General features: G+C 44.3%; 1 protein-coding gene across 1 annotated transcript in view; it reads right to left on the reverse strand.

The window, feature by feature from the left end:
* Positions 1–4,110: 4,110 nt before the first annotated feature.
* Positions 4,111–26,328, reverse strand: part of LOC121597004 — a 95,927-nt gene continuing 73,709 nt past the window's right edge. Inside the window, exons 3-8 of the mRNA XM_041922450.1 lie at positions 17,589–17,794; positions 15,399–15,534; positions 14,368–14,501; positions 6,894–7,016; positions 6,611–6,815; positions 4,111–6,448 (exon numbers count right to left, since the gene is read on the reverse strand). Coding sequence (XP_041778384.1) covers positions 6,249–6,448; positions 6,611–6,815; positions 6,894–7,016; positions 14,368–14,501; positions 15,399–15,534; positions 17,589–17,794 — 1,004 coding nt within the window. The 3' untranslated portion in view covers positions 4,111–6,248. The remainder of the gene's footprint in view (positions 6,449–6,610; positions 6,816–6,893; positions 7,017–14,367; positions 14,502–15,398; positions 15,535–17,588; positions 17,795–26,328) is intronic.

Genomic DNA, 26,328 nt, shown 5'->3' on the forward strand with positions numbered 1-26,328 from the left:
ACACAATAGCAAAGCGACGGTTACCCCCAGGCTCACACAGAAGGAAGCGAAAACCGTGCAAGCCAAGCGACACGCTTCCGGGCCCGCCCGAAGAAAACAACCGACAGCAAAGCTGCCGAATAATGCGACGAAAGGCAAGCCGTGAAATCCTTGCACAAGCTGAGTGTTGTAGATTTTCTCCTTTGGTGGCCTTATTTCATTCCCTTCCGGGCTTATGTTTTTGTTGTTCAAAACTCGACTTGATTTCCGTGCGCTTTTTTGCCCTCCATTTTCATGCTTTAGCATCATCACCCTGTTTTCCCCCGGTTTGATGCCGTCGCGTCGATTTGTTTAACGGTTTGATGAATTTTGCAACCAATTTTTTCGCCCGGCGTTTTTGAAAAGCGAGTTCGTTGGTTGGTTCCGTGTTTTTGTTGCTTTGTTCCTTTCCGTTTTGTGCATTTATTGTCGTCTTGCGCGAGCTCCGTTTTCCTGCTTGTTAACGATCAACGGGCAATGGGTTTGGTGCTGCTTGTGTCGCTTGTGTTTGTGGACAGTATTTTTTGCTTTACTCGTGCCGGAAATTGCCCCAGAACTTCATGGAGAGTGTTTTTTTTTCTTCATATTTTATCTGAACGGCTTGAAGCTGTGTAGAGTGAGAACAAAAAAAAAAGACGAACCGGAAGCAGAGGGAAGTAACTTCGCGAGGGCAAGTAAAAAACACGCCCTTTCGGTAAAACAAAATCGGTATTTACCGTATTACTCCCTAATCGATTGGGTAAATAACGACTTTTTCTGTGCAATTTGATTTTTCATCTGCGTGTAACGCAGCGTTGCTGATGTGTTTGTATTTTTGTTTGCTGTTTTCTGCGCTCTGTCTCTTTCTCTATCACACCGTTCATTTTAGCGTTTCCGCGAAACCGATTCGTGCTTGTTTCCTTTTTTTCATTCAGTCCTGTTTTTTGTTTCAAGGTTGCCCCTTAGCAAGAGAAGCTTGCAAGGTTTTGCCCGCCTTTCCAGCCAGTCGGAAGTCAAGAGCACAGAGCGCAACCTGGGCCCGAGCGTTTGATTAGATAAGTGATTCAATCAAGGGAAATAAAAAAAAACACACACACACATAAAGGGAGGTGGATCAGGAGAACTGCACAGTGGGAACCGATTTGCCGGCGTTGCGCCTGCCCTGCAACATCAAAAGGCCGCACCATTTTCGAACCACGCTCATCACCCAGACAGAGTGAACAGAGGGAAAGGGAGGAGCGAGACCGATCAATACAAAAAGAATAAAAAAATGGGAAAAATACAGAACCGAATGCTTCACAAGATCCGGGTCACGAGACGAGACAAACTAAAACTGCCAAATAACGAACAAATCGTTTGGAAAATTTCCATCTTCGATTCGATTTCCCTCCCCGTGGGCTGAGATGGAGGGGAAGGGTACGTGCTTTTTTTTTTAAACGAAGAATGATTCTGTGTCGATTTTCCTTCGAGCGGAGCCGTTAAGAAGTTTGGGCTGTACTATTTCGTGAATGTGTTTTTTATTTATTCTGAATGTTCTTCCATCACTTCGTTGCGTCAGGGAAGGCGATATTTCTATTGAATATTGTGATTCCATTGCAACACCCAACAATGTATCTCTTTTTTTTTTGCTATTATCGCTGCTTACTAGCTTCCTCGGTCCATGTTGGGGCCGGTCGTAAAGGACAGCTTGACTTCCAGTGAGTGGGAGAAAAATGTCCACAAAGAGCGGTACGCTTGATCGACGACCTTCTTCAGGCGCTTGTTTGCGATCAGCAAAAAAAAGCGAACGGAAAAGCGACAACCACAGACAGTCACACGGACAGCTCAGTGAACCATCGCTGAACCTGGGGGTAATTGGGACCTTTGGCTTTTACACATCGATTTCCAGCGCGCAATGAGAGTATCTTTGGGGGTGTTTTTGTGTGTGTTTGTGTGATCGAAACACAGTATAGATGACAGAATCAAACCGATGACAGGAAAAATAGCTACCCGCAAGAAATGGTGAAGATTGTGGTGGTGATGACTTATTTCCTGGTGCCAGTGGGAGGTGTGTTGTGGTGTTGTGTAGCCAGTGAGTGGGTGGAACAATTGCCGGTACCATAAATCAATTGAAACGATTGCAGCTCAAGACGGAAGCCATGAGCGGTCGAGTGACCGTGAGCAGTGATTATTTATGGTTTTTGGGGGTGGAAATTTGAGGTACGGGGAAATGTGTTTAATTGAAGGCGGTGACCTTGAAACGTGTGGAGAGGTTGGCATTTGTGCCAAGCGTCTGAAAGAAATCAATTCAGTATGCTTCCAAATTTTCGGATCCATTACAACATTTTAGTATTTATGTGAAGGTTTTGAGGTATCAATTGTTACATTTATAAAGAGTCAACTTCTGATTGTATGCTTGTAAAGTTTAAAAATATAAATGTATAAAAGCTTTCTAATTTTTACCAAAAAGGTTAGAAAATTACAAAAATTGAAAAACCAAAACTAAAACAAGATGACATTCACAACGAACGCATCACTTTCGCTCAACATTGTCCGCTTTGCTCTGCCCAAGAAACGTCAGTTGAATTATTGCTGACGCATAATCCTTGTTTCGGGGGAAAACAATGTGTTTCGTTGCGTGCAGTACAGTGCCAAACCGTTGCCGCCAAACGTAGTAAAAACGCACACTCCACTGAAATAGCAAAAAAGTTAAAAACACAACCGCGAAAACAACCCCCAAAACAACGGCCCAAACCACATCCCCACAACACACACGCCGGGTGAGAAGAAGAAAAAAGGCACCGGCAAAGTAACCGCGCCTTCCCTCGAGGTGCTTCGCAGTGGCTCATTAATTTCCCTTCTCATAATTAATATCTTGTTTAATAATCCAAGCTTATAAATAATTAATTTTTATTATTTTCCTTTCGCTTGGCGGGGCGGCGATGGGCATGCGGGTTTTGCATCCGCTCCAGTTGTGCTGGGTACTGGGAGGGAAAGGGGACAGGAAGGGACCGCGCAGATAAGCACAACTCGAGAAAATGATGAAAAGCCACCCGGGCAAACACAAACCAGGCCCGCTCAACCGGGGCGGATGCTGTCGGTGGTTGATTCCTTCCGGCCCGCTGAAGTTGGACGGGGTTTGTGTGCTTTCGTTTTCTTTTGTTTTGTGTTTTATCTCATCTCTCTCTCACTCTCTCTCTCTCACTCTCTCTCTATGTGCGTACGGGATTTGCTGCCAAGGAATGTCACAATGCAAGCTGGGAAAAGGGTTTTGGAAGCGGAAGTGCAATTTTGTAGCCATTTGTTGGAGCTTTCAGCTTGCAACGGACCGTAAGGCTTAGTACGATTTTCAATTAAATCATAATCATTTGCTTTTAACAGAGAGAAAACAAAACGAAAAAACACCCTTGCAGAGCGTTACAAATAGAGCGCTGCACTGGCATCAAGAAGGCCCGCGAATATTAATCCATCGGGTGCGCAGTTATGTCACGTAATAAGCCTCATTCAAACCAGTGCTCTTTGCACGTGCTCTTTTGCTGAACGGCTGCGACTGTGAATGTTGAAATAAAGGATAGTGCGTGGGCATTATTTTTTTCTTCCGATTGCTCGCGGCGCATCACTTTGTTGGAGCACAAACAAACGAATGGCACAGTTTTTTCCACCGACCACCAATATCTCATAATTATGTGCCGGCTGCAGGTGGCTGTGGCTTTGTTTTTCCTACGCTGAAGTGTTTTTATTCCACACAAGTGGGTCCGGAAATGGAAAAATCGTTTTTGGTTCAATTTTACTTTTGTTCTCCAAATATAGAAACAAAAAAAATGGAATAAGTTTATTTTTCTTTCCATTGTTTTCCAGCACCAGCGTAGCGCAAAGCGTTAATCCATACCGTCGTTTTTACTTACCTTGATGATTTCATTATTCGCGCGCGGTAACTCCTTGGTTGGAAGTGTTATTATGTGGCTCCCTTGCTCGAAAGCCACCCGATGAAAGCGTATCAAATTTATTCTGCCCGAACCACCAACCGAAAGAATGGTGTTTGTCCGTTTGTTTTCCACCCTGGGTTTGTTTTTGTTCTTTCGTAATAAAATGAAATAAAAGAAGGATAAAGGACCTGCCACATGACTGCAGTTTTGTTTTTCGTTTGTTCAAGATTTTATTCTTCACCAGCTGGAATGCTCCCGATTCACCAGCACGGATACACAATTCAATTAGTCAGCATTCTGAATACCGTGACTTTCGCTTCCTTTCGCTTCGTCCTTGCATTTACATCTCAGCTCAGCTTGGAATTAATATTTTCTAACCAATATCGCTCTCCCTCTTTCTCTCTTATCGCTCCTCCTTAGTTAAGGAGCAGGGATAACAGAAAGGGAATCCTTCCATTCCTGGAACGCAATGCTTATCGATGCGCTTCAAATCTCGCCGTCTGGATTTGTCTGCGGTTTGAAGCCCTCAGTAGCCCGACCGTTTCAAGTCGTTTCGCTTATCGCTATCACACTTACAACTGTCCTACCACCCGGTAGACGACCCTTCAGCTGCAGCTGTCGGTCAAATCTCGTGGCGCATCGCTCTGACAACATCAACCCTCCAACTGAAGTTTGTGTTGTGCATGTCTATCGTACAATCATGACGAGCAGCATTGAAAACACAGCTCCACACTATGCTGACTGCTGCCTCAATATCTTACATCGGACTTCGACCTCACATTCCTCGATTACCTATCACGAATGGAAGTACAATCATTAGCTCTTGCTTCCTTCGCTCGTCCTCGATTTATAATTTAAATGTTTTTTTTTTTTTGTTGTTGCTCTGTTTTGTGTTTTTGTGTTGAAGAGTGCTTGTTGCTTCTTTAATGTAACCCGCTTGCTTTCGTCTAGCGGTAATGCTTACTGTTTTGTTTTTGTTTTTTTTTTACTAGTTATTTACACAATGGAAATTGTCTTCCAATATGACGCATAGGGGGAAAACGTAAAGGAAATTAAGGAGCAGCAAAAACTTACAACCTTACCAAGATGTGAGGGACTCAACGTTGCGCCGGATTGTACTTGCCTGGGGATAGGTTTTAGGGATGGAGCGTTCGGCGAAGGATTCTAATTAGCGAAAGGTCAGCAAAAAAAGGGGGGGGGGAAGCTTCTTCATTTCAACGAAACGACAAAACCGAAAGCAGTAGACAACCATAGCATTAAAAAGGTGGTTGACTTTTATGCAAAAAGTACTCTGTAGGATTGTTTTAAAGCAATTTAATGGGCCCTATTCTTCTCCAATAGATTCGTGGAATAGTGAAAGCGCCGAAATGTATGCAATTTGCTGGACAGTTTTTTCCTTTTTAGCGCACAATTACTTAAGACAGGGAAGAAATTCAAATCAAAGCAATCGAAAATAACTTAAAGCAAAACATTTCACACCGTTGGACAATTTACACAAAAACACGTACATCTATATTCACCTCTACATCGTATTTGCTTCGTACTATACTGCCGCTAGTGAGCACTCTACTGAGCTTATAATTAGATCTCGATGCCATCGAGTCGTAGCTTGAGCTCAATGTGTCTTCACCTTCTTTCCTGCCCTAAATGGTGCTCACCGGAAGTGAAACGATGAGAAGATTCTATGCATTAACTGTAATAGAAATTCATTTTCCTTTCAATGTCACCCTCTTCTTCTAGCGCATCTCTCTTTGAAGCATCCTATCCCAACCCTGTTGCAATTGCATCATTGAGCAATGCAATAACACTAGCTAGACTCCGGTCGTATGACCAATAGCAACGACCATATTACCTTAACATTCTAATACACATTACACCGCACAATACTTGCTTTGCTTTGTTTTTGTCTTTGCTTCTTCGCCGGGAAGGTTTCCCTTCCTATTTCTATTTCCCCCCCAGCTTAACAGTAAACCGGCCCATGGCCGATGACTGTTGGCTACTCGTTTGTTCGTTGAGGCTCATTGCGTGTTTGCTTACGCAAAGTCTTGTTTTTTGTTTGTTAGTTTACCATGGTTGAAGGGTTTGTTTTACAATTTGGAGAGTTGTTCTGCTTTTGTCACACCATATCTGCAACGTTAAATCTAAATGTACCTGTATGAAACGGGGTGGCGTGCTCCAGACAGTTTACACCCTCGCGTGGGCAGGCTTGCGACACGACGTTGAGACAAGAATGAAGATTAAGCTACACTGGTAGTCTGGTAGTCATCCGAGGCCGGGCCAAACGATGGACACTTTCGAGTTGGCTCGCTGTCTTACGGGCATTCCCGCTTAGTTGCCTGTCCGAAATCATGCTCGCAGGGGCGGTGCTATTCGGTTGATGAGCGAACTGAGCAGCGGGTGAGCGAAGGGCAGCATCAGCACGGTGAGTGGCCCGAACGCCCACCGCAAGTGATTGATCGATGTCAGCCGGAACTGATCGAAGCTGGTGAGTGGAGCTGGGGATGGAAGGATCGGGCGAGCTGTGGGTGAGCTTCCGGATGCCACATCTGTGTCAAAGCGTGGTTGAGAATGAAGAAAACAGAACAAAGAAAGAAACATATTACACTTCACATTTTTGTTTGTCGATACCATGGAAGACGATCTTAAATTTATTGACTTCTTAGCAAATGAACTAATAATGTATAAGTATGCCATATGCTCCAACTCACCTTGAAGATGTGTCATGTAATCCTTCCGATCGAGCTCGTTCTCTGCGTACGGTGGAAAATGATCGTACGGTACGGCATTCCCGTTCGCTCCCTTTCCATTGCTGTTTGCTGACGAAGCGGCCGAAATCACTCGTGGCCGATCTTCGTCGATCGAGCGTTCCGTAGACTGCAGGTAGATGTCGTGAATTCGGGCCGTACAGCGAATCTGTGAACGTAAAGGGAACGTGGCCAAAAGTTGCAGATTGTTAAATATTGTTTTAACTTGAGCTTAACGAACACTCACCTTCAGCTTCCCGTTCACAAAGTGGTGATTGCCCACCACAAAGTGTATGCCGGCCAGCGACGTTTCGAACTCGTTCTTTCGCTCCCGGAACGGTTTGTGTGTGCGGATGTACGATGGATTAGCCTGTAAGCGGATTAACGGATTCAGGAGTAAGGATTATCTACGAGTCAACCCGGTGAAATGCGAAAGTTTACATGTTTTGGAACGGAGTAAAACCACAGAGTGTAAAAAGAAAAAAAAACAAACAACGACAACAGCTTGTTTGCGGGTAATCATAGAGGCCGCATCTTTTATGTTTAGATCATGCAAAAATGTGTTTTATAGTGTTTTTTTTGTGTAGTTCAAAAAGAGATACGTTTACTTTAGTAAATTACATCGATGTAAATTGAGTACTTTTAGGTTATATTGTTTAAAAAGAACCAAAAAAAAAACGCAAAACGTTTTACAGGCTAAAAAGCGCCTAAAAGTATGCAGTATACAATAAGAATTTCTGGTCATAGCTTTAACGGCACAGTTTCAATTTCATAAAAGAGTTGTTTGTGCTAAATTGGTTTAGAATTATAAACATTTTACACGATTAGTTAAATTCTTGAACAATACCTTAATTCTCTAGTTTTTTGCGTCACAGTACCGCCTAAAGTTATGCAATATGCAATACAAATGTTAGGTATAAAGACAAACGACTCAATTTATTTGCTATCTGTTCCTCCTGTACAGTTGTTTTCTTTCAAAAGCCTTTGCAATCAATAGCACTTGAAATTGATATTGTTAGAAGAGCGCTCGAAACAAAGTAATTACGAACGCACTGTGCAAAGTGCATAAATAATTCCTTCCCCCCCCCCCCGCCCTCGGCAACAGAACCCTGCAACACCTTCAAGTGTATCCGGCTTTTGGCTTCGTGCACTATGCCGTGCCCGGCACGGTAAGCCAGCAAACGGTCCCCGCCAAGCAATGAGCATTTCCAGGGATTAGAACACCCTGCACACATTTCCCCCTGACCCAGGCTCGAACACAAAAGCCGCCGACCTCTCGGAAACCGTGTAACGTGTTTCCGTTTCATGGTGCATTAGGAAAATTAAGGATTAGGTGAACATGATTTGTTGCAACTGGTTCAGTGGCCGGGAAACGCTCTCGCTGCCAGGGAACGTGCCGGACAGAGTGCGAAAGCAAAACGGGGTGGAAAGGAACACACCACCGCCAGCCGGGTTGTAGTAGGCGGCATTGCTTTAAGAGGTGTAAAAGTTTTTCCTCCCTTCTCTTCGTGCCCTTTTGCTGTGTTTTTCTGTGTGTGTGTGTGTGTGTGTGTGTGTGTGTGTGTGTGTGTGTGTGTGTGTGTGTGTGTGCTCTTTTTTTCATGCGCTTTTACCGTTCGCGCTTGCTGTGATTACGAAAGCATAACCGCATTTGTCTAATTGCTCGCACTCACGTGCTGTGTACGGTGGGCGGATGAGGATGAGTGTGTGTGTGTGTGTGTGTGTCTGCGCACAAATTTCACGCTCCACGAGGCCCGTGACTCGGATGTGAGTGGAATAATCTTATTAGAAGCAACAAATTAAAATAGATTGTGTTGCAACGAGAAAAAAGGAAAAGACAAAACACGACCCGGAAACGGATTGCGAGCAGCTTACGGAGCACGGTACGGTGCGAGCTTCATTTGGATGGATGCGCTTCGGGCGGGTTTTAGCGGCACAAGGGGCAATAAAATGCAGCTTACATTTTAATGCTGATTCACTGGCATTAGAGCAATTAGGGGCAGGTAAGAGAAAGAGAATCTTAGTGTTTAACCCAGAGTTTTTCGCTGGAAATTGCAGAAATGATCCTGCCCACTAAGCCACGTTTACTACACCACCGAGAAAAGCTCTTTAATTTTGCACAACGAAAAGGGTAAAACATACAGTTTCGCTTTACTGTAGCAACATTTTTGCAATAAAATGTTTCGTTAGCGATTCAACAGATAACACTTGCCCCCCCAATGTGCTGTGCCGAAAGTAAAAAAAAGTTGTACTTCCTACCGAGAATTAGTTCCGACATAGAAACTAACGAAACTTTTCGACCGTGGGCCGTACACCCCACCCATCAGCTTCCAGCGCCACATCCCTATCAATCCTGTCCAAGCCTTTTTTCCAAGGAAATTCCCACCAGAAAAGACACATAACTCTCGCCAGCCATTAGCCCCGAAGCTGATAGCCAAAACATATTTGATCCTATTAACAAATTGTTGAAAAGCGAACAGGAGCCATCTACCCCCTCCTGGCCACAAGGTTGGGCCGCTTTTTGCCGCAGAAGTGGCAGCTGGAAAAGTCGGACGGCTGTGGAAAAGTTATCCATCTCACGAGACCTTTCCCACGCCGCCCCGGGCAGTGTAATCCGAGCGAACCGAGTGTGCCTTTGATGGCAAAACCGGGCTGGACCCGGTCAGCCTGGAGAATGATGGAGCAATTGTGTTTCTTTCTCTATCGCTCTCTCTCTCTCTCTCTCTCTCTTTCTCTTTCTCTCTCTCTCTTTCTCTCTCTCTCTAGTTCCTATTTCCTTTCTCACTCAAAACAGACACGCACGCATACAGTTGAAAGCTGACCAGTGATCCCCAACCCCGGCCCAGCCCAATGCTGGGAATTGTTGGGGTAGAATTGTTTTGTTTTTCGCACGACTACACGCTGACGTCCCTTTCTGGCCTTTTAAACGACTTGCTCCCTCAACCGAAGAACCTTTTCTGTCCACACCTGAGCCAACAGTACAGGTGCCATACCATACGGATGTATTCTGCCGCTGTGGTGAATGGGAAACTTTGTCCAAAGTTTAACCAGCCGGAGATTGTCTTTGAAAACTGTCACCCCAAGCTGCTCGCCTGGGCTTGCCGGGACCACCCTGGGGCTCACCCTCAGGCATGCAAATATGGCTTGTGGAATCGAGTTTAGGGTGCTACCTACGTGGGAAGTCATGCGTAACCAAGAGGGTTCCGTTTTGGATGGGGGTAGGTTGATACGGAAAGGTGTTGTGTTTAGTTTTATCCGCTCATCCCTTGCTGTTTATTGTACCGGCCGAGAGACACAGAAAGAGAGAGAGAGAGAGAGAGAGAGAGAGGGAGAGAGAGAGAGAGAGAGAGAGAGAGAGAGAGAGAGAGAGAGCGAATGTTTGGGCAAAGGAATATCCTCCACTCCAGCAACAACCACAGGGAAAAGAATAAAATGCCCGGTGAGTTTGGGACCCCCAGGCTGAATGAAGGTATCCAATTGCTTAGAAAATAATTTAACTTTCATTCTAAGGTAAATGCCGCTCCATCGCTTCGTGCAGAGCCGGTAGAAGTTGTGGGTCGTGTGTGGGTTCGAATTGATAGCAGATAAGTATGAATCCGCACAACAAAGCCTCACTTGACCATAACTCAATCAAAAACATTCTGCGAAAAGGATACGGCGCCCCGAGATTCCTTTTCTTGTGGCTCAGGTGAACGTTGTGATGTCCCAAAAAATTATGAAATCTTTATCCAAATCTTGTACCAAAAAAAAAACCACAACCTCCACACATTCTTGCTGTCCGCTATCGGTCAGCAAACTAATAAAACTTACGATTATATCCGTACAAAATCAAAGGAAAGTTGCGTTCTATTTTGGGGGACCCGTATTTTCCCCCTTTGGAGGGTGGGTGCGTAACCCGCCCGGGATTAGAGCGGAAGGTAGGCTAGGGCTGCTGAATAACTTTACCCATCACCAACAAAAAAGGGTCTGCTGTGGTCATCCATACTTCCTGCCGATCGTTCTTGAGATCTTTCCGTATCGTCGGCGGAGCAGACTTCAAACCAAACTACCTGTGCTGTTGGTGCCCCCCTCTGTGGGCTCCCCTTGTGGGAGTCGGAAAGGGGGAAAAGAAAGCTCAAACTTTGGTCGAGCACATTTTTGTGTCTTGTGACAAAAATGCTGGATTATTGGTAGAAGATGCCACCACTTGCTTTCGGTGAAAGCGCAAGAACTTTGGCACTTTGAAGCCTCCCGACAGAGCCGGTCCTTGATCCTATCTCCAACTCAGTAAATGCCCTCCACAGCACCGATCGAAGGGAATATTTTCGGAGAATTTTGAATGGCTTTTGTGCCGTGTGTTGGGGCTTATCGTGCGTAGCCAGCTAATAGTTTTCTACAGCCGAATTTGAATGAAGTTTTCTTCCGTATGGCATGGGGAAGGGCGTTCTCGGGGAAGGGACTGGCGGGAGTTGGGGGATTTTAAATCAGTTTCCACCATTGTTTGACCGGTAAAACTTGAACAATTGAATGCGAGATCAAAATCGCCCAAGCTTTGTACGGATGTGTTTCGGACGGGGAGGTTGTCGTGCGCGAAACAAAAACAAAAACCCATTGAGCCAAGATGAAAGTTTGACCTCCAATACCACTTGAGGGGGGGGGGGGGGGGGGGGAAACTGGACCTCTCAAATTCGAAGAAACATCCATCGAAACGAACAGCTTTCCGTTTGGATAGAGTCGGAAAGTTTGGGGCGGAATAATTTTCACGTCACGCCTCAACGGTTGCCGTGAATAGATTATGCATCAAACATCGTCAGCGAGGCCGCACCAACCCGAGGAGCTGAAACACCGCCAAACGCCAAAATGAGGGCTACAAAGTTGAGTATAAGGGAAGGAGCTGCAAAAAAAAGGCTGAAACGAAGGAGCCATCCATGCCAGCGACGGGCGAAGGAGTTTGGTCCGAAAAATCTGATCGGTAAAGCCACTGAAGGGTGAAATAAGATTTGGTTCGATTGGTTGGACTGTTTCAATGAGTGAGAGCTTCGCTTCACTTTGCAAATGAGCATGGCATGGCAAAGGTATGGCAAAAAAAGTAACAAAGAGAAGGTGAGGCGTGGTTTTGTCTTTTGTTTTTTCGCTTTTCGATTTTCGATTGGATTAGGGAAAGAGTGCGACGTGGAGAGAGAGAGACGTAAGCTTCGAAACCGGGCACACACAGATAACGGGTAGTGTTTGAAAATGGAAATTGAGTCTCCACGCTTGGCAGTGGAGTTATGGCCAGTGTCTGAATGATAAGAAAGTTTTTTTTTTTATTTTGCGGAATATTAACTGCACCACCCTGCCTGGGAAAGTTTGGAATGGTTAGTTCGTTTTTTTTTTGTTTTTCCATTCAAATTGGAAAGAAAAACTAGATTGGCATAAAGGCAAAGCGAAACGAGAACTTTGGCAAGGAAGTTGATGGAAGCTGCTCGAAGAAAGCGTAAAGTTTAATGTCTTATCTGTCAATCTGGTCCGTTTGTTTGGCGATGACACGTTTGTTTAAATATTCAAATCCGTTCCCCGATACGGGCGCCGATGCAGAGCGGCACAAGGATGTGGGCAGCGGTCGGGAAAGCTCGATGAAACAACGGCCATCAAATGTGTCAACGCAGAAAGAGTTTTGCTCATGTGAAGGAAGTTGTATATTTATGTTTGACGAGTTTATTTAAAAAATCCGAAGTTGAAAAACCGAAGCTAATCATGAACAGTCGCTTAGAGCTGATCAATAGAGTAGCTCACGAGTTCTGAGATACGGCTGCTCCTGATGACTTTGTTTTTGATTTTCTTGGCACAATTTTCCAAAAAAAAGGGTCCAATCTCCAAGACACTACGCCATCACACCATTAGTTGTTGTTCGGGGAGCTTGGTCCTATGTTCAGTTATTAATTTACAATTGATCGAATTAATTATTTAAAAAAAAGTTTGCATTAATTCATGCTGGCTTCCGTAGTCTACAAACAATGCTTTAACGTAGACCTACGTCTTTGCTTACCCAGAGCACCAGAAATCACGCTGAAGTTTAGAACATTTAGAAATAAATAATGAACCAATAAAGGACAACACTGAAGCAATCATTGAAGATGCTTGTCATACATAGCAACGAACCATTAGAGGTTGTCATGGTCTTCAAACTCATGGTCATGGTCTTCAAAGCATCGATGAGCCCAGTCAATAGTTTAAACCCCTGGGCTACTCTACTCTGGTTCGCCAAAGTATTCAAAACCTAACAATAAACAGTGCGACCTGTACGATTGAAGCTCAGATCGATTTCTCCTACTAATGGCGATTCGAGTGCATTTTTGAATATATTTTCCATCCTATCGGTTTTAGTATTTTGTGCTGGGAACTGTGTAATAGACATATGGATGGATCATATATAATCGTGAATCATCAAAATGGATCATTAAACATACGGCTTAATCTACGAATTAAGCTTAAATTCCTATTTGTTTTGGTGAAAATAACATCAAAATGTTGATTTAGGCTATGTTTACAGAATCCAACAGAATTCCTTAATATAAGGATTTGACATTCTGTATAGTAGGGCTAGTTGGCATAATGGTTGACCCCAAATGTTTGTAAAACAATCAGTTAAACGAGTAAAAAATAAAAACAGTATTGATAACATGTGCTAGAAAATATGTTAAAAAGCAAACAATGTTTTAAATCGTTTTTGTTTTGCATTTAATTAGCTTTTATGTGTTTTTGCTGTCTGTTGAAAACAATCTGATTTGAAAATATTATTTTAATTGGATTTATAACTATTTATCTATTGCTGAATGTTCTTGCTATATTTTAAACAAAATCTACAGTTTTCCCGTTCAACAATTCAAAATCAACAGCTGTGAAACACTTTTTGCATGAACATCTCTCTTACGCGCACACACGAAATTTGCAGCATTCAAGCCCATAGCGCAACTTTACTACAAACTCTCACCCGTTCGCACTCTCACCGCTCCTCCGTACTTTATGCAAGAAAGCACGTGCATGTACCGTGTCACGGTGAACTATCCGTTGCCGCGAACGTTTCCAACCGCACCGGAGCAGCACAAGAGCCCTTATCGTGTAACAAACTGTCCTCCGGGGACCAATCAATCATAGCGAAGCGATCCCATCCCTGGGCCCATCTGTGTGTGTGTGTGTGTGTGCTTGTGGCTGGATGCCGGTACAAGCCATCGCTTCTTCGTTGTCAAACATGCATGCCACCATTATTATTATTACTCGTTCGCCCTATGCGAAGTGTTTAATATGTTGCTTGCGAAGGTTAAAGGAACTTCTCACGTTCGGAAGGCTGAGATTGTGTGTACAGTGGAGTGCTGTGACTTTTTTATGCTGTGCAATGCTCTACGCATAAAGCAATTCGCTTCGGGATGTTTTGATAAGGTAAACACACTGGACACATTATCAGTTTCGTATGATTCGCACAAACTGTTTCAGCCCCGCTTTCGAAGCGCAACGGTTCCGTTAATAGTACGGGAGAACAGATTGCGAAAAGGGGCTCTTAAATACATTCAATATGCACATGATTACTACGCCGTAACGCCATAATTGATCCATTATGTTGGTCCGTTGGGCGCAAAACCTTTGATTTTAAAAGTAAAGCGTTTTCACCCATTTCGCAGCAAACTAATGAGCCGCAATGTTGCCTCATCAATAATTGAAATTTATTCCCCCGACACGCAATGGCGGTGCTATCGCTTACGTACCTGTGCCTCGTTGATGTACCAGGTGAGGTTGGCCGGTGGGCGCGAGTTGTGGGACGTGCAGTTGCCGCGCACAATGTCGCCGACGCGATACCGCGATCGCATACCGTGTATCGAGGGCACATGCTTGGGGACCTCTGTGGGGACAAAATAGAATAAAGAAGAGAGAGAGAGAAAAAGAATGGTGAACCCATGAATTCCCAGCTCTGACTGACAAAGTTCATTAGCGAAGGTAAAGCCGGCATCAAACGGGACGCGCAGGCACCGTTACAGGGCACGCGTTACGAACTGGTTTGGGTTGCAAATAAATGATTCGAAAACGGGGTGCGATGGTGTGAGGAAAATAAGCCGGAGTCGGGTCAACACTTTGCGGCGATGCAATTGTTACGATGCAATGGACAGGTAAAAGGTTCATTAATTAGCAATCTAGACAAAGTTAATGATGGATTCCATGTCCCCGTTTGGGGGCGGTTGGGATTGGCAGCTGCGGTGAGGGTGGTAATGATTGGTGGCCGATATTTATCAAAGGGTTTGATAATAATTCGCCGATTTTTCTGTACGCATAGTTGCATTCAGTGCACGGGCCGGTTTGGTCTGGGAGGGCGAGAGGAGGCCTTTTGGGTGGATGCAAATATTGTTTTTTAATTTATGATTAACCGCTTACTGGGCACTACGGACGGGTGCCACTCGCGCTGGGAGGAGATAATTAATTCTGCGGTGACGCATGTGTATGCAAACGAACCGTAATGGCAGCAAAAAGCATCGTTAACACACACACACGCACACAAATAAAAAAAGATTATCAAAAAAGGAACGAGATCGATAGGACAATTGAAGTTAAAAACGGGGAATTAATTATGGCCGGACCGGTTCATAAAGGAAATTAAAGAGATGTGCAGTGGGCTGGGGCTATTTATGTGCACCCGTCGTTATGTTCGTGCTGTAACGCGCTGCCTGCTGCAAGCGAAGGGTCGCTATGGGTGTAATTTAAATCGGTTGAGGTTGTTACAGATCATCAGGCGCCGCACACTTACCGCATACTTCCAGATCACCAGTCACGATCATCGTGTGAAACGAGGGTGCATCGGCCGACACTTCGCAGCTGTACTTGCCGGACGAGGCCAGCGACAGACCGAGCAGCGTAAGCTGGCTTTCGTTGGAGGCGGAGCGCTGTTGATTAAAGGTTAATAATGAAACAAAGCCGTCATTTGATTGGAATTGAAACTAAACACTATTGACTGTATGGTTTGAATTAAATTGACATAATAAATAAATTGAATTGTGTTGTGGAGCCTGAAGGTATGCAATTGGTATAGCACTAGTGGTGTTTTACGCATGAAAACTGTTAATAGCTTTTATAAAATTAGTACGCAATAAACACTCGTCTAGAAACGTTAAATTGTTGGCTCGATGTCGCTTTGATATCTATACAAATAGTCTTAAACTTCTGCGTCTTAGACGTTATAAACTAATGTGATAATGTTCTATTCTTCATTTAGTGTAGCCTCAGTCGACTAGAGCCTCTATTTGCACATCTTTTAATTTAATTTAATTCAATGAAAACGATTCAAACTCAGGGCTTAAAATATGGTCGAGCGCAAAAAAATTGATGCTTTCAAGCTGGCACTTTGTTGAAAAATTGTGTCGACCTCGGCAATATTTTCGAAATGTTTAGAATGCGTTATCACTCATGAATAACATTACTCCTTCTGGATGGAGCTCAAATAAAACAAAAGCTATCAATATGCTGAAAAGCCACTCAAAAACCCTTCCAAGCATGCCGAACTGCACACTTGAGTCAAAAACCAAAATACACACACACACACACACACACACACACACACACACACACCCACAAAATGGAAACTTTCAGCAAATGGTGGCGGCTGAATTTATCGTGACCAGCAAACCACAGTACGTTACAGCGTTTGCGCAAGGATCTTTCAGGAGCAATTTTGCCAGAACTATCCCAAACCACCGGCAGCAGACGGGCTTGATCTTTAGTTTCAAAAGCAGCCCAAGCCACACAAGTTCGTTTTGTCAGTTTAATAATTTGTTCCGGCAACGGGGCCAAAGCCTTTTTGGGGTCGGTGGCTAAAAAATTGGCTGCAGACACTAAATGGGGAGGAAATACATACACCGAAAGCTATGTGGCTTGGGTAGAAAAAGAACTTTTGTCCGGATAGAAAAATGCTCCCTGCCGAAACCGGTCACTTTATGGTAACAGCACGAGCGGGTTATAGTTGTGTTATTTTACCCTCCAGCTACAGCTTTTCTTAGTCAAATACATTCATTCCCCTTCACCAGCCGGGGCAGTGGCGAGTGGCCTGTTGCCAGATTTCAGCATCCGCTACAGCGTGCTAGAAGATAGATAGCTGAGGGAGGGTAGGGTAGATGAACATTTTCTACACAGCATAAATTCATTGTGGTTTTAGTTTTTCCAACCCCCGCTCCCAGTACCAAACCTCGCCGGACGTATGGTTCCGGGGTTTTTACTCGGAACCTTGAGCCGGACTCATCCCGTCGCTTCCGAAGGTAACCTTCCACTCCGCTTCAGCCTCGATACTGGTGCATTAGAACGAACCATGTGTGTGTTTATTGTGCCATGGCTTCGGAGGAACCAGGGCAGAAAGGGTGCATGTGGGGGAGCATTTCTTATGCTCCCATTGCGAATATTAGATGAATTATCGAGGGAGACTTTGAAGGGAAGATAAATAGCCGTGGCTGCTGCTACTGTAGCAAGCACTAGGATGTTGTTGCCGGCGAGCCGAAGCCTCTTTTATCATGTGATTTTTACTGATTCTTAACATTTGTCTTGCTTCATCTTGTTGCTCTTGGATTTTGGCGCTCCGGTGCTGTTCGCTCCGTCCGGGGGAGCAATCGAGCGGAACAGGAACAGTTTTAATAATCGATCCGGGCTAACATTTGGAAATTGAAAAACTGTGCTCCCGAATGGAGAGCCATGGTCGATAGTAAGCTTGAGCTCTTGCGAAGCATGCTTCCAACATGGTGGCTGCTCTGCACGAGCCACCGAGCAAGCCTTTTGATCTGTTTCAGTTGCAACTCAGCGTAAAGCGCTTGTACACAGGAACCGGTGTTTGAAATCTTTCACTTACCTAATTAGGGGGAAAATAAATCGCACGGAAATACGTATATTTATTTACAAGGCAAAGTTGTATTTTACCCGGCCCCTTCCCCAACCATTCCAACGCTCCCTTACTCACCTTCACCTGGACGCCCTGGGCGGGGAAAATTTTCATCGGCGGGCTTTCCTTGGGCGTGTAGCGATAGAACTCCCGCCGGCCCTTGTACCATTTGACCGAGTACAGGCTTTCGCCGTCCATGTCGTAGTAGCAGTGCAGGGTGGCCGTATCGCCCCGCCGCACCGCGGGCGGCACCGAAACCTGAACGTCGCGCAGGGCGGCTATCACTGGGAGGGTGGAGAAGAAAAGAATTGGGGAGAAAAAGGTACAGAACGCAGGAAACGATAATTAGTTCGACTGAGCGCAATCGGTAATTAGAGCGGCTGGATCTGTCTGCAGGGGAGATTTCAATGGGAGTGGATGATATAGATTTAAGATTGATCGATTTTGCGAAGTGGAAGAAAAGAAAATTTAGGCGAAATAAAACACAAGAAAATTATGCTTTAAGAACTGTATTTTGGAAAAGTTCTACATGATTGATAAGAATGAATAAACCCACACTCACAAGGGGAAAATCAAGCGCTGGCTATTGCACCAGATCATATCGTAAGTATCGTTTCGCCGAAGCTGACTTGAGAAGTCGAATCAAAAGCTTTGTTAGTTTTGCTCCCCTGTGACATACATTTGCATCGCACTTGGAAGGCGAACATCCTGTTGCTAGCGCACACCGGCGCACGCCCTGGATTGGACCACAGCTCACAGTGTCAAAAAGTTAGTCCATGGTAGTAGAGAAATAGCAATAATAGCAGTACGAAAAAGTGTGAGGCAGTGCGGATGCTGTTGATAAGTAGCTTGCTCAAAGTATTTTATAATCAAGCAAACTTTCTCTAGCTCAAACACTCCAGCTCAAAGGAGGACTCGTAACACAATGAACTGTTATTGGGTGTTGGAGCGCCCGAAGTTATGCAGTGAGTGTACGGAAAGGAGGGTGCGCCTTAAGTTAGGGAGTCACAATAAAAACACCTGCTTTAGCGCTTCTTTATGGTTGATCGGGCAAATTGTGATGCTTTTTTTTATTAAACCAAACTTTTAAAAGTAATGGAGTGTTTGTTTCCGGGGTGGTATTTTTTTTTGAATTATTAGTTATTGAAAGAAAAAGAAACGATAATTCAATTTCGATGAAAGTAGAAAAAACAGATTTCTTCTTAAATATGCAAAAACACATTTCACCCAGGCCTACATTTGCATTCCAAAAATGGTAATTGGCTCCCTTTCGGTTGCGCTCGAAACTCATCCCTCGTCAAAATCGATCAAAACCAACGCAACACGCACAGAGACCTGCCATATGTCCGTGCCTTTGATCAGAGGCTGGCTGTAATTAAATATTTCAAACGTCAGTTCCGTGCGTCGGCCGTTACACCGTTCGGGCTTACGCTTTCAAACCCAGTCGGCCAGACTTTAGCACCATACCACCCTGGACAAGAATAAAAGCCAATGGAAGCAGCTAAAAAAAGTGACAGAAAATCCATAAAAATAGAAACCCGTTGCTCGTGGCTCGTCATAGCGAAGAAGCTAATCAGTGGCCAGCTCAGGAGGTGAGCGTGCGTTCGTGAAATCTCATTTCCGCAACCAAGATATCCAGCTCGGAGTAGAAAGAAGCAACGAGCCTTTCTGGATGCTGGATGGAAAAAAAGGGAAAAGAACGTGCACAGCACGGGGCACGCGCGAACAAAAGGTACGATTGATTTCGTACGCAGCTCAATGCCAAACTTAAGGCGGAAAGGCCAACAGGAGTGAGTGAAAAAAACCCCCTCCTTTGCACAGGATCCACAATATTTCACCTTTTTGAAGCCATGGATTTGGCAGTCGTGACATTAACATTTCCGTCACGTGCCCCTTTTTTGCGAAGTGCGCTCTGGTCCACCACCGGCCGGACATTTGTTCTTCGACTAGCGGGCCGTGGCGTTGTTCGCATGTTCGCTGCGTTGCTAATCTTTCTACCACTTACGGGTGCGGGATCGTTTTTCACCCGGTTGGGATGGGGTGCTATCGGGTATGATTTAAGCAAAATTTTCATCCCTCCATCGTCCGCCCCCTCAACCGGGTCCGTGGTGACAGATTCGATGACGGGTTAGTTTGGGCAACCGTACCGTATTGCTGGTAGTGATGGTGGTAGCCAGCGATCGGTGTAGATGAAAGGATTGGTTGGTCCGGTAATTTCATTAACCCGGGTGCAAGCGACGCCTTAATGAAGGTAGCATCACGTGCTTTGGATTTGAGTTTCGGATTGGAAGAGTGAAACAGACTTTACCCTTTTTTTGTAGGGGAACGATTTTCAATTGCTAGCTGTTCAATGTAAGAAAGGAAATGGCATTTTTGCCAGGTAAAATTTTGGGTAGTACGTTCAGGTGGAGATAATGTTAGTGAGACCATCTATTGCAAGCGATTTATTCAAATTTTGGACAGTTGAATGTTCTTTTGACATTGGGAGTTGTGCTTCAACTTTAAAACTAGACAAACAATGTAGTTTTTTCTAAAAAAATGTACAGTTTTTGCAGTTTATTCTTCTTCTATTTTGGAACAACAACTGTTTTCGGTCAAGGTCTACCTGTGCCCACTAGTGAAGTGAGCATGCCTTTCAGAGATTTATTACAAGATTTAAAGCAGATACTAAATTTAGTTTAAAAGATAAATAAGGAAATATTTTAGTGAATGGAGGAATAAAAACTGAATTAGTTAATTTTTACAAAAAAAGCTAGTTGTTACTTTTACATGTATGCTCATGCTTACAAATACTATGTAAGTATAAATGCGCCTGAATATATGCAATTGCAATTACCGTTATATACTAACGCTTTATTTCTTGTATACATTTTTTGCGCCTACATGTATGCACATTTTCGACATTTTGGTTAAAAGATGCTAAAGAAATGATAAAACATGCTGCATACATTCGAGAAGATGCAGTATGTTGTTATGGCATTTCATTTCTTCTCATGCTCACATACTGCCGTTCAGTTGCATTAACCAGTGTCATTGTACAGCTTGTTTCCGTGTTTTTGCCTTTCTTTTCAAAACACCAAAGCACCAAAAACACCTAAACATCAAGAAGAAACAGCACAGCACAATAGACAGTACTGACTTGAAACAGCGAAAACACCATGAAGCATGAAACAACATAATAGCCTAATGTTTCGCTACGGTTCATCATCGGAGTCACGACGGTTGCAGTGGCGTTTGCTTTGTACACTTCTGTGGTGGTTTCCTTTTTTTTGTTATGTGTGGTGAGCTCAAGCCTGCTGGCATTTTCTCGTATTGTTTCTCGTTAGATGAACTTTTCGCCCTCCTAACGTTCCGTGCAAGTAAAAAGAAAAGCTCACAGGCAGTTGATTTGCAAGACTAAGAGCGCAGAAACGGTCCCATGTGCACATTGATAGACGGATGGATGGATACCGCACGTAAGAGCAGATGCAAATTCATTTACTAAAATGTCCACCCACCAGAGGAGGGCTGAGCGTGAACGCGTGTTTACACAAACGACCAGGCACGATAGCGAAAGGTTTGACTTTCTTGCCCTATCCTGCCACTAATGGGTAGAGCCTGCGATGTTGGCAAACGATGAACGTGGAGCGTTAAGAATATGTAAAGAACTCTCCACTCCCGAGCGGCTGGTTTTGGAATGGAAACATAATGCTCTTTTCATTCTCACCCTCAGCCGGCTCGGTGCGGGAGGTGACGCTGTACGCTAGCGTGGTAGCAACTCATCGTCACTACACAATGGCAGCTGTGGATGTTCCATTCGGTGCTCTCTCCTAGGAAGGTGAAACCGGCCAACCTGCCCGTTTCAACTCGCTCCCGGTGTGAACCTGTTCCAGTCAACAATCAGGGGTCGCCCGAGTGCGACCGAAAGATCGACTTAGATAAGTTACCGGGTTGCTTGCTGCTGCTGCTGCTGCTGCTGTCGTCTGCTGATGGCTTTTAATGACCGTCAAAAAGGTCGTCATAATACACTCACCCGTTTGCCATCATCGTCGGCCGTCGGTCGGGAGGCTGCAGAAGAACATTGCACACAAAAGGCGGCTCATCTTCGTTGTGCCGTCCTTTCCGGGACTATCGCACAGCCCATGTGTGAGTAGGAGCTGGAGGATGGTTTGGGAGGACAAACCGTAACGCTCAATTGTTGCGGGAAGCATTAGGCAGCGTTGCTTTCCGCTTTGTTCGACTGCTAATGTTTGTAAAAGGCAGGCGCAAGAAAGAAAAGCCACCACCGTTCATCGTCCGTTCGTCGCCTGCTTTGCCCGCCATCTCGATGGTTTTGTGTGCTTATCATTGTTCTGGCATGTAATCCTTGCGTTCTACGATAAAACCTACACACACACACACACACACACACACACACACACACACACACACACACACACACACGCATACATACACCTCTGATACGAGGCAAAAAATGAGCAGAAAGAAGTCAGCGGGAGTTGTTGCTGCACTGAAGGCGTTGGCGTTATCATAGCCGTAACCCGAAAAGGGATGTTATTCTTCATTTACAAATATGTTTCAACAACTTGAAAGCCTTTCAACCGTCACGCTGGCGGGCGATTGTGTGAGTGTGTGTGTGTGTCGGGGTGCTTATTCAAGTGACTGTAATGATGTGAAAAGTCGAGATGTGTCGAGCGGAGACTGTACGTTCTATCCGTCCCGGCGTATGATTGTAGCCTGTAAGGAAATTAGAAAGCCTTAACCAGGTCGGAGAAGTCGTTTGGTAGAAGTAGGAGATGTGTGTGTAGCTGGGCCATTTTTTTCCTCTTCCTCTAGTACCCCGTTCTGTGCCCTGTACCACACACTCGCACAAAAAGGGCTTCAAAAAGTGTGGTACGTTGCTAAATATATGGTGTGTTTGAGTTTATCTGAAGTGGAATAATGCGGCTGAGATGCGGCTCATTGTCCTAGAGGAGACAATTGACGGGATGGGAAGCCGTGCTGTAAAAAGACTGACATTTGCACAAAAGGTAATGGTTTTTGGTGGAATGTTATTCATACAGTTACATTGAGTTGCACGTCTTTTTTCTTTTTTTGCTTGCTGTATCATGTTTTTGCTTCATAATTTGTACAATGGTTGACTCTATTGTCAGTGCAACAGACCTGCTGGCAAAAAATCATGCTTGGTGTAATGGCATAATGTTAACATTGTGCAAATTCTACATCTAATATCATTTTGATTGTCCAAGTTCTGTTAAAACATATTAAAACATGTTTTATTGCTGCATTGTGAAGCGAGTTACATAATTTTAGGCGCTTAGAATGTTTAACATTTGCCTAACACATTGTGGCGCATACAGCATACATTTAGGCGCATCATAGAAAGCGTTTATACGAGCATAAAGAGCTCGTTGTGCATATAAAGAACAATATATAAATATATTGTTCTACATACGTGCTCATACATTTTCCCTAATTACATCGTAATAGGACATTATCAAAATTACTCAAAAATGTTAGTTCACCGCAGTTTGGTTGAGTTGTCCAAACGCTTCCACCCAACCCAATTTCCATTCCAGTCCTTTCGTTCGTGCAGCACCTTCCAACGGATTCTTCCAAATGTAGTATGTCCGAGCCAATACCGCCACTAGTCCCGGCGACCGTACCAGTGCTTTTGATTAATTTCATGCCACCCGTCGTCGGCGCTGTGCGACAGGATTTATACAGTCCACCACTTATGCTACCGTACCGAGGGCTCTCAATCTTGCCCCCGGCACGCAGTACCGCTCGAACGCACCGGAGGCGTCCCTGTTAGCCACTAAACCTGAAAATCGGCCAAGCCGAGCCGTGCCAAGAGCCGTCTGTATTGTTATGCGGTGAATAATTTATGCAAGTCAGTTCACATTACAAGTAGTTGCAAAGCACGTAAGACAACTCCCCCGGTACAAGCGATTGCAATGTTTGGCCCCACTTCTTGTCGTCACTTTCTGCCCTGGTAGTTCCCGTGTCCGTGCACATCCTTCGTCCGCTTGCTGGCGGGTTCTATTTTGGGACAAAGAAGCAAAGTGTCTTCGAGATGCGGTAGCGTGCAGCAGTTGATCTATCTGTATGCACACACACACACATACAGCCTTACACAGGCACAGCCGATTTTCCTGCTCGCTGGCATGCAACCGGAGCACGAATGAACGTCGTCAACTCGGCAACTAACCGAGGAAAACATTAATAATTCAATTAAAGTGGAATTAGCAGCGAACCCGCATCCACGCTTCCATGTGCATGTGTGTGCGACGTTGCTACAAATGATTGAAGTTGAACGGAAATTTCTCCAGCACAGGAGCAAGTATGTGTGTGAGTAGTTTTGTATTTGTTTCAGGTTGAGCTAATGTGAAATAATTCATTGACGTTTCATCTATTTTCCCATTCCGCCGACTGCCAATACCTTGACAATTGTCGGAAAACGGTGGTAGAAATCGTGCAACTGGCATGCTTTTACGATGCCGGCGCCAAGGGATGCAGTTCGGATGGAAGTGCTTCGTTCTGTGTTGCGCGCTTTGAAAATGGTATTTTACGGAGGTGTTTGTAAAATTCTTCATTCAGATTATTTTAAAATTAACTGTGGCAATGCTGTGTGACCGAACCCTGTCCGAAGCTGACCGGTGACATGTTTCTACAGAATTTTGTATACAGGGTTTCCCACGATTTATTGGTCAGTTCCCATGATTTTTTGGTGCGTTCCCACGATTTTTTGGTCGTATCCCATGGATTTTTGGTTCGTTCCCATAATTTATTGGTATTTTCCGATTGGATATCAATACAATTGGACCAAAAAATTCTGGGAAACGACCAAAAAAATCGTGGGAACGCACCAAAAAATATGGGAACCCACCAAAAATTGATGGGAACCGACCAATAAATCGTGGGAAACCCTGTAAGCGTTTAACCCACCCCACAAGGAAGAGGAAAAACGGGCCGATTAATTTTAGCCAGAACCGAGGAGCGATGAAACCATCCACAAATGGAAAGGAATGTAATATTTGATGGCGTGAAAAATCTTAAATCCAAACTAGGATCCGTCATCCGTCAAAAAGCGTGAAATACTTTTGCGTAACAATTCCGCAAAATGCGCACAGAGTGACGTAAAGCGTTCGAAATAGATTACACAATAGGGTTCCGACAAATCCAGACACCATCGACACAACGATTTCGGAAATCTGGGTAGCAAACATTCATCCCACTCACGTTTCAATTATGCGATTAGTATTTGCAAGTCGAGCTTGAGGTTTTTTTATGAATGAGGAAATGTGGAAAGACAGACAGCACTGTCTGTAAATGTGATTCGATTTGCACAAATTTGTGGATTATCCAAATGGATGTGTTTGTGTGTGTGAGCGCACGTTTGGGGAGGTTGAATCATTATTTACGCAAATCTTCTCAAATCAAATCCATCGTGTCGGAGCTACGATGCCATCGCTGTCTCCGACGCCATTCATTGCGATAAGTTGAGCGAGACGACAAAGGGAGAAAGGCAGCCTTTTCCCAGTATCGCTGCCACTCCTTTACCGGGCACAAGGTGGCACAACGGTGGAGGCGTATTCCATTTTGTACCACCAAATTGTTTTTTGTTTGAGGTGCTGTTAATCTTATTTGCTTCACACTTCAAATACAGTCATGCTGGTGGTAAGAGTTTCCCCTGAAAAAGAGGAAACCGTGCGACCGCCTCAACTGGAGGGGCCACCGAGACTAAGACTGACGTTGTAACGAACGTTGATTGAGTTACATTTACGGGATTCACGGGTGAAAACGCGCGATGCACTCCGGCAATCGGTAAGAACATAAACACAACGCTCGCAATGCTGTACTCCCAGCACGACAACAGGACGGGCACAGTGTGGAAACAAAAACACGGTCACGGTTGCATTGCGCATTCCGCTACCGATGTCGGTCGGTGTGGGATGGTCGATTGTGTTCGGTTTGGTTTTAAAATTGCATTAACATAATTCGATTTCCGGATGGGGTGGGACCAACCGTTTTTGTTTCGGCATCTCCTTAATGGGGTGGGCAATCGGGTGCGTTTAAAATCATGACCATGTGTTTAAATGATTTTACCAATTGCTTGCTCAAACAGACGCATTACGGGCAATGTTTTTGGATGTGTTTTCAGTGTTCAGATTGCGAGGCGTATTCTACCTTCAACTCATGCAGAGGTTTTTTTAAAGTACTTAAATCCTTAAATTTGATTCTCAATTGTGATATTATTTTTTCGATGCTTTGTTTAGACGATTTATGGTTGAATAAGCGCCTAAAGTTAGGCAATTATCTTCTATCTACTTTATAAATCAGTCAAGCTATGAAATATTTTGGAAATGTAGCAACAATGATTTGTTTGTGAAATCATTGCAACACGGAATGTCTACTCAATGAAAAAGATTTTTGTAAGTTTTTGTGCTATTTCAATGGAGATTTAGAGTGCATTTAATAACCTTTTTCATATTGTTTCCATCATAAGTTTTCATAGCATGACTTTGTTATAAGCCAATTGACATTTTCGAGTTCTTAAATCGGGTTTTCGAGCTATTTCCCTTAAACTGGCACCTTAAACTTACCTTAAACTGCACCAGTTTAAGGGACTTTTAGAACAAGCCGTTATTATCGACTGTAAGGTGTATTTTCCGATGCTTTCTTCTCTATCGAATTGGACGCCATCTGCATCCAAATAAAGAAGGTTATTCGCACGGACAAACGAAATTTTGACACTTTCTGCTCATTTTATCACATCCAAATCCACATATTTTGGTATCTCGAGCAGCATTCGAGCAGATCATGGTTAAAAATTTAG

Source organism: Anopheles merus, chromosome 3R, assembly GCF_017562075.2.
Source record: "Anopheles merus strain MAF chromosome 3R, AmerM5.1, whole genome shotgun sequence".
NCBI lineage: Eukaryota > Metazoa > Arthropoda > Insecta > Diptera > Culicidae > Anopheles > Anopheles merus.